The 12,144-nt window shown below is 45.8% G+C and overlaps 1 protein-coding gene across 1 annotated transcript in view; it reads left to right on the top strand.

The window, feature by feature from the left end:
* Window positions 1-1,330: 1,330 nt before the first annotated feature.
* Window positions 1,331-12,144, top strand: part of GARS1 (glycyl-tRNA synthetase 1) — a 41,611-nt gene continuing 30,797 nt past the window's right edge. Inside the window, exons 1-3 of the mRNA XM_090287052.1 lie at window positions 1,331-1,562; window positions 10,112-10,213; window positions 10,957-11,059. Of these exons, the coding sequence (XP_090143178.1) occupies window positions 1,359-1,562; window positions 10,112-10,213; window positions 10,957-11,059 (409 nt within the window). The 5' untranslated portion in view covers window positions 1,331-1,358. The remainder of the gene's footprint in view (window positions 1,563-10,111; window positions 10,214-10,956; window positions 11,060-12,144) is intronic.

Below are 12,144 nucleotides of genomic sequence, written 5' to 3'. Positions count from 1 at the left end.
CAGCAACATCCAGACATGTTTGACCAAACATCCAAATACTATGGCCCAGCCAAGGTGACACACAAAATGAACCATGACACCCTTTGCTATAGTTCTGGTCAGCAAGATGTCAGCAGAAGTTGTTGAGTGGGGCTTCCAGGAGGGCTCCAGAGGAGAAAGGCAGTTCCCTCTTCCTCATCCTTGCTGCCTGAGAAGTGAGCCTAGTGGTTTGCGCTTCACCAGCCATCTAGACGGAAAAGCCAAGAGAAGCTCAGAGAACGCAGCCTTGATATCCTCATGCCTTGCGTCTGCCTGGATTTCTCGCCTTTGGCCCTCTTTTAGAAAAACAGAGCACTGTGTTGTTAGGCCTGTTTTTCAGGGCTCTGCCGCTTGTAGCCAAATGCAGTCCCTAATTAATACCCCACTGTCTGCTTCTTGGCCATGGGGAGCTGTCTCCGGTCTGAGCATTCTTGAGCCTGGCCCCCAGACTCCTGTGATTCTATGAGTCTCCCAGCCGTGCCTCCCATAGATGTCCTGCCTGAATGGGATCTTGTTTGCGTACAAGAATCCTCCCAGATGGAAGGGTCTAGGAGATTACAGGTGTGATTGGGGGGGGGGGGGCTGTAGAGATGAAAATATGTTTCAGGTGAAGGCGGAAGTATGTGCAGAGGACAAAGGCAGAAGGTTGCATCTCCTGTTCGTTGGTAAGGCTGGATTCCAGGCTAGGGGGCACTCAATGGCTGGAGTGAGGCTGAGAGGTAGGCCGTAGGGAAGACTGGACTTTATCCCGGAGGACATGGGGAGTTGTGGGGAGGTTTTATGACAGTGTGCGTATAAGTCACCTGATCACACTTCCGAATGGGACCTGTTTCCTCATTTGAAGAACGCCTGAGCTTGAGCCATATTGGACCTAAGTCCCCACCTGATTTGATGTTTTATGACCCCTTAAGGCCCAGGGAAGCGAAGGAACAGACACAGAAGTGTGTCCTCCCGTGGGTCAGCCCGAGCGGCAATGCCCGCGTACACGCCTGTGCTGTGAAGGTGCGTGTTTCAGTCTGCAGTCTCGGATGGAGCTGCGCGCTCCAATGTCCGCCCTATTGGTGCGGCCCGATGCGCACTGTGCAAACATGTTCGCGGCGGGCCTCCCTGAGACCCCGCAGCGCCCCCAGCCTTCCCCAGCTCCGCAGACGCCGGGTCCTCCCGGGGTTCTGTGTCGAATCTGCAGCGGGCGGCGCCGCGCCGCGTCGCGTCTCGGCGTGTGGAATGTGCGGCTGCGCGCGCGCCGCGGCGTTTACGCGGCGATTTCATCATGCTCCGTGCGCGGCCGCGCGCGCCGCTTCCGTCGCCCCCCCTCCCGTCCGTGCCCGGGCCGCGGGCTCATGCCCTGTCCGCTCCCCGCGCTGCTTAGAGCCGCCCGCGCTGCTCTGCTGCTGCCGCTGTCGGCCCGGCTCCCGGCCGGTCGGCCCCTAGGCACGCGCGCCCGCGCCGCGACCTCCTTCCCCGCGGCCGCCTCCGGGAGCAGCATGGACGGCGCCGGGGCTGAGGAGGTGCTGGCACCTCTCCGGCTAGCTGTGCGCCAGCAGGTACCGGCGATCTGCGCCTTCCGCTCAGCCCCCGGCTCTCTGCCTCCCCGCCTTCCCTCCCGTTTCTCTGCTCCTCCCCGGGCACCGGTCCACCTCGGCGGTGACCACTCTCCTTCATCCTCTGGAAGCCGCCCCCACTGTAAACCCAGGTCCCCGCGTGCGTTGGCCACCTTCCCCCCGTGGGCCTCCGTCCTTCCCTCATCTTGGGTGACTCCCTCGGATCCCCGTGGACACCCTGCGTCCCTCCGCTCAGATCTGTTCTCTTTCCGCAATAATCCCAGTTAAGTGCCCCAGCGCCCTCTCCCCGAGGGGGCTGCGATCTGCGGCCCTTTGGGTTCCCTGCCGTCCTAGCGCAGGGACCCCAACTTCAGTCTTCCAGTCTCTGCTGTGTTCTTTGTGCACTCTGGGGAGGCGGGGTTCCTAATTCTTCCCCGGCCCTTGACGAGCGGCGGGTTCTGCCTTCTTACGGCTAGACGATCTTTTAAATCTTCAGGATGCTTTGAATGGTGTTTCTTCCTTGACAGCTTCCTGCGTTTATTGCTTACTTAGCCGATGACGGGCTGAGAAAATAAAAATAGTTGAAACGTGGATGTGGGGGGAGGTTTTGAACTCCCCTGTTCCCTGTCTTTTCTAATAATGGTGTGAGTTCTTCGTTTCTCGCTCCTGTCGTCTTTTCTGGGTTCCAGAAGGGCCACTTGGAATGAGTGAGCTTTCGGGTCGTAAACCGGGGAAGCGGTGAATGTTGTGTGTGACCCGGGGAGGTCAGCCCTGGGAGTGGAACATTTTGAGGGAAGTTTCATGCGCTAGAGGACGTGATTTGGACAGACCTCCTTTTCCCAGGGCCCAGCACGGAAGTCAGAATTTAGACAGGACAAGGGAGAGGTTATTTCAACTGGATTCTCACGTCCAGTCGGTAGAGCCAAAGGCTTGAGATCTGGGGATCGGGGCCCCGCCAGAGCGGGTTTCTCCTGCGCGGGCGGGCGCCTGATGCAATAACCAGTCTCGGCTGCGGAGGGTGGCACCCCCTCTCGGAAAGAACCCATGGGGTTAGTTAGAGAGGCTACAGATGCAGCAAATCCTGCGTTTTGCAGTGTCTGCTTCTTGCGAGTGTGCGCCCGACTGATCCGTCCTGGTTTATTTTGCACCCTCACCATGGGCTTGGTTTTTTCTCCTTTTATTATTGCATCAGAACGCTGTCGCTTCTCGGTCTCCCTACACCCACTCTCCCCAGATGAAATGGGGTGCGGTTCCTCTCTTCCTTCTGTAACTCTCAATTTTTGTTTCTTATCCTTCATTTTAGAAGGGAGACGACATCTGATTTTAAAAAAACGCGTCCCCAACCCCTCCCTCTGCCACGTTAGCCTGGAACTGCCGCGCAAGTGATCCGTCTGCTGGGGCTGTGGAAGCAGCTCGGTACCCTTGGGTCGTTTCCGATGCCCTTGTTGTCTTGTGTATTATTTGTGTCGGCTCTGTTGTTAATTGTTTTAAAGCTGTTTTCTGGACATGTAAGTTAGGTTGGATTCCTGTTCTTATTTTTCAGGACCACACACGTGAGCGTTAACTACCTGGAACTGTGAATCACAGTGATTTTTCCGGCGTTGGCCGGAAGGGAATTTAAAGATCATCTAGTCACCTCCCCCCCTTTTTTTCTTTTTTGTTTATGGCGAAGCGAAACACACTGCCCCATCTACCCATTTTACTTATTTCCATTGCGAAGTTTGCTCAATCGAAGACATGCTTGGAGTGGGATTTTAAGATGCTTAACAACCGATCTTGTTAGTGGGTTGTGTTTCGTGTAATTATGTGTTTATGTAAACTTGCTCATCTGCTGCTGGGCTGTTTGCATGCTGTTGCCTTTTAAAGGTTTGCTTTGTTTGACTGATGTATTTTCCCATGGCATGTTCTTGGCTGTTTACTGGAGGGTTAGTTATGGAACTTCTAGGAGGGCTTCAAGACAATTGAATTTTTCAAAAATTAGGAATTGACACAGGGTGGCCAGCCTGTATTTGGCCAAATAAGGACATGAAAAAAACTAATAACAGTCATCAGACTGCCCTCTGAATTCTGCTCTCATTTCATAAAAGGCAGGATATTTTAATACAAAAAAAAGCAAATCATAACTCAGTAAAAAAGTCTTTTATATTTAGTAGGTTTAACTTTCAAAAACTATCTAATACCTTGTCTTTTTTTTACCATGTATTAATGAAAGTTCTGTCCTGGAGTGTCCTGTTTGGGAGCTATTGCTCTAGAGCAATGGTCCTAAAAGTGTGCTGTGCATGGCCTTGGAGGTTCCCAAGGTCAAAACCGTGTTCTAATAAGATGAAGATGTTATTTTCGTTTTTCAGTGTGTTGACATCTGCATGATGGTGCAGAGCAGTGGTGGGTGCTGCTGCCTGCCCTTAGCGACCACCAAGGGAGGGTCCCCAAACCAAGTCATCATACTCTCCTTCACACTCAGAGAGATTTTGTTAAGTCAGTTTTGCTTTAGCGTGTTCTTCACAGAGCAGTAAAAATTATTAACTTTATGAATGTCATATGTTTTAATTTTCTGTGTGACAAAATGTGAAGTATGCAGAAGGCATATTGAAATATAACAACTGTCTCAGGGAAAACATGTGTGTGATTGTTGGAGTTACAAGCTGAACCGTCTGCCTCTTTTATTGAAAGCTTTCTGTAAAATGCTTGACAGTATTGTTATTCAGTCTTGGGCACTGGGCATTCATTTTCTAGAAACTGAGTGAAGTGAGCTCATCATTTCAAGAAAACAACTGTTAGTATTTGTGGCCAATAATAAAGCTTTCGGGGAATTTTAAAGTTTTGCAAAATTCATTACTGTTACTTTAAATGAATTAATAAATATTTTAAATTTACATTTTGATTTTCTAATACAGTAAACATTGATAGAAATACCCACACTAACAAAAGAATTTGGGGTCCTCAGGGATTTTTTAACAGTATAATGGGGGTTCTGAGACCGAAAGTTGTAGAACTTTTGCTGCAGGGGCCCGGTCACACCTGATCAGCCGCCCAGAAGCTTCCATTTCCGGCCCATTTTTCCCTTTACAGCTGAGGTTTTCCCTCATCCTCTCCACTTTCTCAGCCCCGTTTATTCTTCTATCCACTGCAGCCTGCCCTTGGCCTCCCACGCTGCCCCGATATCCTAAGGGGACTTGTCTGTGATCATCACGTTACCCTTTTCCAGCATTTAACTGTGTTAACCAGACTCTCCTGGCGGAATTGTCCTGTCTTTGTCTAAACGTTGAGATCCCTTAGCTGAAGAAACACACGTCTCCAGGTCTTCGTGCAAACTCGGCCTAATGCGATGACTTCTACTTTACAGCTGGTGTGGGGCGCGGTGAGGTGTTTTGGAATCGTAGTCTGTATTTAAGGGGCCACTCTGAAGTGCTTGGGGCGGGTGTACCCTGATGCTCTCGCAAAGTCATGCAGAAGGAGAAAAATAACCAAGGGGGATTTTTTTTTAACCTGTAGTGAAACTGAATGGTCAAGATAGGAAAGGTTTTTGAAGAACTGCTAGGTGGGCTTTCTTTCTGCCCCTGCCTACTTTTGTGTTCGGGGACCAAGTCATTCAAAGTGTAGGCTCGGGAGGATCTCGCGCCACTGTTTGCCAGCTGGTGGCTCTCAGCTGGTTTTTAAACCTTTCTGTAGCCAAACTCCTTCATCTGTAACGTGGGACCAGAGTTAGAACATTGAAGTGAGTTCGCCTAAGGGCTGTGAAGGCTGCCCTCAGAGCAGAGTACACTCTTGGCAGGATGTTAGGTGTTATCCTGAAATGACTGCGGCTCGTTGGAGTGTCAATTTTACCAAACCATCACTGGCTTGGAGCTCACGTCTTTTCCTGCGATTGCTGCTTCGAGAACGTTTTGAACCTATACAAGAGGGTTGATATCTTCGGGATTTGGTAAGCTAGGATGATATAAAAGCCTTTTTAATGATTTCTTGGGTGGTCTTTAAATGATGATTTTCTGTCTAGGTCACTAATGATAAGAATTAGATGTGTGAATAGCATTACTTGTGTTTTAGTATTTCATGTTTTGCTGTAATTGGGAAGACACAGCTCCCATTCAGATCGTAGTAGTTAGAAGACTTAGGGTGAAGAGCCTTGGTTTTTCTTGCTTTGAGTTTCTGAACTAAGAGTGCCTGTTAAAGCTCTTGCTTAAGCCCTGGCCAGGGTGGCTCAGTTCGTTGGAGCATCATCTCGTAGACTGGAAGGTTGCAGGTTCGATTCCTAGTCAGGGCACATACTCAGGTTGTGGGTTCAATTCCTGGTTGGGGCAGGTAGGAGAAGGCAACCGACCGATGTTTCTCTTTCATATCAAAGTTTCCCTTTCTGTCTCTCTCCCCTGCCTTCTCGCTATATAAAGACAATTTTTAAAAAAAAATGTCCTCGAGTGAGGACCAGAAAGAAAAAAAAAAAAAAGTTCTTGCTTAAGCCACAGAGGGTAAATGAAACGTTTATGAAGTTTTTGTCACTTGCTGTAAAACACTTGGAAATCTGAGACAAACTCAATCTTAATAAGAACCTTCTAGCCCCACGTGCGTAAAACCAAACACCTTACAAAGGTGCGGAGGTGGGTTTTTTTGGTTTGTTTTTTCTTGGCTGGCTGAGTATGCATCATGATACATAGGAAGGATCCTTGACAATCCTGTGGAATGATTGCTCACCTAATAACTCCTTCGCTTCATAATCATAGGCGGTTACTTCAGATCCCTGTGTTTACGGAGGAATTTATCCAGGAACTAAGCTCCTAGTTGATGTCTCAAGGATGATGTAGAGACTTGTGATTACACATCAGTTTCCCTGAAAACACATACATACATGTCAGAATAGAGTTGGGTGGGGAAGAAGAGAGAAGGAAAAATAGTTAGAAATTAGGAATCCTTACGTACTTGCATCCATGTTTAGATTGCCTCCAGTTCTTTTGTTTTCAGGATTGGATCATTATAAGTCACGATTTTAAAAGTGAGTCAGGAAAGTGAATTTTAAATACTTCCTGCCTTTACCTTTTCTTATGGCGGGCCCTTTTCCTGTGCCCTCTCTTCAACTGTGAAGCCCTGAAAGAAAAAGCAGATGAAATACATGGGAGCCGCTGTACTTGAAACAGGGAAAAATATTCAAAAGAACTGCTTGCCTGCTTCTTTAAGGCATTCAGTAAGAATTACTACTGGCCACCCTGGCTGCTGTGGCTGAGCGGGTTGGACATTGTCCCACAAAACGAAGGGTTGCCAGTTCGATTCCCTGTCAGGGCGTGTGCCTGGGTTGAGGGCCAGGTCTCCAGTAGGGACATATGAGAGGCAACCAATGGATGCTTCTCTCCTTTTTTTCTCCCTCCCTTCTCTCTAAAACTAAATAAATAAAATCTTAAAAAAAATAAAACAAAGAGTTACTACTTGCCAACTGCTTTTCAGAACAAAGGCTCTCACGGGTTCCTATGCCCCTCAAAAAGCACCGTTAGTGAACATCTATGAGAGAGGTACTCTGCTCCGTAGAGGAAGGAAAAAGAACACTGAATGAGTGAAGAATAAATTAATAGATATTCACTGAATACTAAGTGTGTGGCACTGTGCGAGGTTTAGGTTGTGATATCAGTCAACGAGCATCTGGGTCCCAGAACTGTCAATGCCAAATTCCTGGCTTAAGACAGGGACAGATAAAATGCGTGTACATAAGTAAGCCAGTGCAGGGGCAGTGTGATTTCAGACATTGCAAGTGTAACGAAGAAGCTGGAATGAAGTTAGAGGGGACTGCGGATGTCATTCTAGCTCCAGGGGTCAGAGGGAACTAATTCCGCAGCTCGGGACTTTCAGACCCAGGGTCCCCTTTACACCGGACATGTTGGAATTCACCATTACTATCCTGCAGTGACATTCACACAGAACATCTACCAAACCTAATTAAGGAAAAATGTATGCACACATCATGCCCTAAATATACTACAAAGAAAAATTGTTTTATAATAAAATCATATGTATTTTAATATGCACATTTGGGGGTGTGGCTCTACCGGAAGTTGTGCCATGGTGAGCAGATGCTTACAGCTGTACGTAGATTTGCTGGGGGTGCACACTGGGAAAGGTGTGTTGTATTGGTTGCTCAGGTGCCACCGCAGCATTGCCGTTGGTCACGTGGTAATAACAACTCGTTGTAAAACTCCGAATACAAGAAGGTATAGTCTTCCTTTAAATTACATTTTCCTGGCTATCATTTCTGGAAAACTCAGTGTACGTTGAAACTGGGAAAATACTTCTATTTGTATGTAAGCAAGAGTTAGGTTCCAGGTTCAGTCAATTATGAACTTTTTCCTCGCCTGACCAGGACATTCTGCAGTAGCATGAACTGAAGGAGAGGGAGACTCATTGAATGAGGGGTAGGGTAGTAAGTGGGAGCTTGGGAAATAACAAGGAGGGGACAGGGCGATGACAGGCCCTTCAAAGGGGCAGGGGTTTTAAGAGGAGGAAAGAGGAATCAGTTGGAAAGGGTAGAGGGGACTAAGGAGGACGGCTAACTCATCTCCAGCCCCTGAGCATCGGAGGGACATGGGAGAAACCCAGCCTCTGGTGCAGACAGCTCCCAGGGGAGACATGTCCCCCAAGAGCCATTGTAAGGTTGGGATGTTTGGGAGATGCTTCATAAAGGAGGGGTGGAAATTCCATTAAGTGAAGGGAAGCACTTCTGGATAAAAGGATAAACATTATCGATGGTGTCCGAATTAGGGATTCCGTGTGCTTGTGGAAAGGAGGTTTGTGAGTCTGGGAGAGAGGTGACCTGAATTAGGAGGTGGGCCCAGCTGGGCCCGTGCAGACCCTTTGGATGAGAGACCAGCTGGCTGTCTGGTGTGGCAGTCCCATGGGGGTGGGGTGACAGGGAGAGGTTAGAGCTGAAATCCTGAAGGGAAACCGGCCGATGTCGGAGGCAGATGAGGATTGCCTGACGTTTCTTGTTGAAGAAGTGGTAGGTTGTGTTGCCATTAACAAAGGCAGAGCAATGCACAAGAGAAGGAACCAGCTCAGAGCCGAGAGAAACAATTCAGTTCTAAACAAGTCAGGTTGGAAGCCTCTGAAAAACAGGCTCCAGCCAGTTTGAGGGGTTTCTTGTATGTCCACTTCGTTTAAGCGCTGTTGGAAATATTCTGTTTAAGTTGTTTCATTTACTCTTTATAACAACCCGACACGGCAAGTATCGTCATCCTGATCTTACAGAGGTTTGGCCTGCTCAGGTGTCCCAGTCAGCTGACCGGGTATGAAAAATTAGGTCTTTAACCATAACCTGGCTTAAGCACTACATTTTATACAGCTTGTGTAGGTGCGGACTTTTGTTCTATATGCTGTCGGGTTTCACTGTGCTCCCTAAATCTGAGAGTTCATGGCTTTGAGCAATTACAGAAAAACTTGTAGCCATTATCTTTGCAAATATAGTATCTTACAGGTGTTCTCCATTCTTCTGGAATTCTGGTGGAGTCAATGTCAGCCCCTCATTCCCTTCTCCTTGTCTGATTGCCTCCTTTATAAATTTAAGTCATTGTTTCTGTGCTTCATTCCATGCTTATCCATGGAATTTCCTTGGGTCTGTCTTCTAGGTCACTGATTCTTTCTTCATCAGTATCTGATCTGCTGTCTAACCTGCCCAGTGAGTTTTTAATTTTCATTGTTCATTTCCAGATGATTTGTGTGGTTCTTTTTCTAGTTCCCTGATTGTTTTGGGTAGTTTCTGTTCTTTGCTCATGTTTTCAATTCCTGATGTTATTTTTTTTTAAACATGTCATATATTTGGTCCTTGTCATACTTTGGGGGCATCTAATTCTGCTGTTTATCATTTCTGCTGGGTCTCAGTCATGGTGGTTCATTTCCTCATGGGTTTTTTAATTTTGACTTTGCGCTTATTATTTTTCTGACTTTAACCTGTGATAACCCTAACAGGCCTATGTTAGAGGCAGTTGCTTCTGTTGGGCCACCCACTCTGTCCATTGGCAACGTTAATTTCTCAGCTTGGAGTTTCCCAGACCATGTAGGTAGTGTTTTGTTTGTTCGTGTTCCCAGGTTGCCTGTTCTACCACCATGTACAGGTAGTAAAGGGAAAAAAGTCTGACAAAAAGAAGGCAGAGGAAGATGAGCCAGAAGTGATGGGAATGGCCAGAGAAGTAGGTAGAAAACCAAGAGTCATATTTTTTGTAAGCAGGTAGAAGAGAGATTCAAGGAAAGGGAGGTCTGTTTATTGCTGCTTCTGTGTTCTCCGTCCTAATCTCGCTCTTTCCTGCTTCTTCTCAATGCTTTTCTCGCCTCCTTTTCCACTGTCACCCTCTTCAAATAGTGTAACAGTCACCTTAAACCCTAAGAGCACAGTTATTTGTGTCCTTGTTTGCATATTCTGCTGAACTATCAGTGTTGAGGACAGAGCCCTTCGGTTATTCATAATGACCGCATATAATAAACATGTGAATCGCCTATTCTTACAGATACTTTTAAAAGGCATGCTTCACAACCTTCCTTGACTTCTGAAACCACCCCGAATGTAAACTGTCTTTGTTGGCTAGGGAGACCTCGTGCGGAAACTGAAGGAAGATCAAGCACCCCAGGCAGATGTAGACAGAGCAGTAGCTGAGCTCAAAGCGCGGAAGAGGGTCCTTGAAGCCAAGGTGAGTCTCGGGATTCTAAAACAGGAACGTAAGTAGGTATAGGATGGTTCCTCTTCACTTAATCTCTCTGGGAGGGAAAAGCCTAGAAAAGTTTCTGAACAAGTACCATCTGCTTTAACTCTATACCTAGGAGGCTTTCCCGTCCTCCTTTACCTGGCAGACTCCTCATTTTTTCAACATGCAACTCAAGATATCACCTTTTCTTTGAAGCCTTCCTGACCCCCGACCTGCCCTCCCCCCATATTCTAGATTCAGTGTGCTTTCCCTGGAAGGCAGAGTGCCTGTTCTTCCTTACGGGGTCTCCCATGCCTGGAAATATGGCTTCGTGTTTTCATTTCCTTTTTCTCTTACGGAAAAGGTCTGCCCATTCGCTACCTGCCTCCAGATCTTTTAAACAGTAAATCTCCCATCACCAAACGGAAATAGTTTGGAGTTTTAAGTCACTGTTTTGCTACAATGATTTACTAAAAATTTAGGTATTGTTTATTAGTACCTGCATCTACATAAGCTTGCTCTTGTAATCTTGGAAATGATCATATACTTTCCTAAATAATTAAGCAAAGATAACTTCTGTAACTCAAAGGGGGAAATAAAAAACCCAAGGTTTCTTATTTTTTTAAGGGTATCAAAGTCTTCTGTGATAAATTTTATATTGAATTTTGCTGATGAATAAACTAAATTTATATATAAATTCATGATACTATTCCTCCAATCACATGTTTTCTATTTAAAAATCCCTGTAGGAGCTGGCGTTGCAGCCCAAAGATGACATTGTGGACAGAGCAAAAATGGAAGATACCCTGAAGAGAAGGTTTTTCTACGATCAAGCTTTTGCTATTTATGGAGGTAGGAGATTAGTGATGGAGGGAACAGTTGTGTTCAGAGGCTTTAATATTGTTCTTAAATCAAAAACGAGGCTTGCCTATTGATACCTAATTGTATGAGGTCACATAAAGCAGAGACTAGTTATTTTGCTTTCGTTTGTTTAGAGTTGACCATTTGATGTAAAATCTGTTTTTATTTCCCTCTACCTTACTAATTCTTGAAGACTGCTTTTTTTTCATTAGGTGTGGGGTATTGTAGGAGGCTCAGGTGTCAAGCATTTGATGTATCCATGTACAGTTGACCTTTGAAAAACATGGCTTTGAACTGGACGGGTCAACTTACATGTGGGTTTGTTTTTTTTTCCAGTAAATGTATTTTTTCTTCCTTATGATTTTCGTAATAACAGTTTTATTTCTCTAGCTTACTTTGTTGTAAAGATACAGTACATAATACATATGTAAAATATGTATTAATCGACTGTTTTATATTATCAATAAGGCTTCTGGTCAGTAGTGGGATATTAGTAAAGTTTTAGGGAAGTGGAAAGTCATATATAAATTTTTGACTGCGTGGGGGTTGGCACCCCTAACTTCCTGTGTTGTTTAAGGGTCAGCTGTGCATGTTTGAGAGCCTTAACATGCACTGGAGACTTTGGAGCGGTAGAGGCCACTGTAACACAGGTCACATGTGCCATGAACCTCCACACAAGGGCAGTGATAAGCAAAATCCCTAAGTTATATGCAAACATTTTCATAGGTATAATATATAGATAAATCTCTACGTTTTCCTGAATGCTATATGAAGACGCGTAGGCAAATATAATTCCCTGATTAAGCATAGAATGGTATTGTTCATAATCAACAGAGATCATTTAAATAATATTAGACTTTTGCTACTTTGTTGCTGAAACTTGATTCTCTTTGGCTAAGCAGATCTCGAAATGTTTAACTCCGTGAGGTTTAAATAGTGGCTCAAATACCCAAGGGTAAATTAGAGAATTGGGTGCTAAAATTATTATTGTTATCATCAGCTGACGCAAGAAATTGTTTTCTAATTTATGTGGCAGGAAACTATAAATATGTTTTTTCATTCTGCTCTCGTATATG

Source organism: Furipterus horrens, unplaced genomic scaffold, assembly GCF_987537825.1.
Source record: "Furipterus horrens unplaced genomic scaffold, mFurHor1.1.pri manual_scaffold_9, whole genome shotgun sequence".
Classification (NCBI taxonomy): Eukaryota; Metazoa; Chordata; class Mammalia; order Chiroptera; family Furipteridae; genus Furipterus; species Furipterus horrens.
Note: the sequence above shows the minus strand (reverse complement) of the source record. Positions and strands in the feature narration are given on the sequence as shown.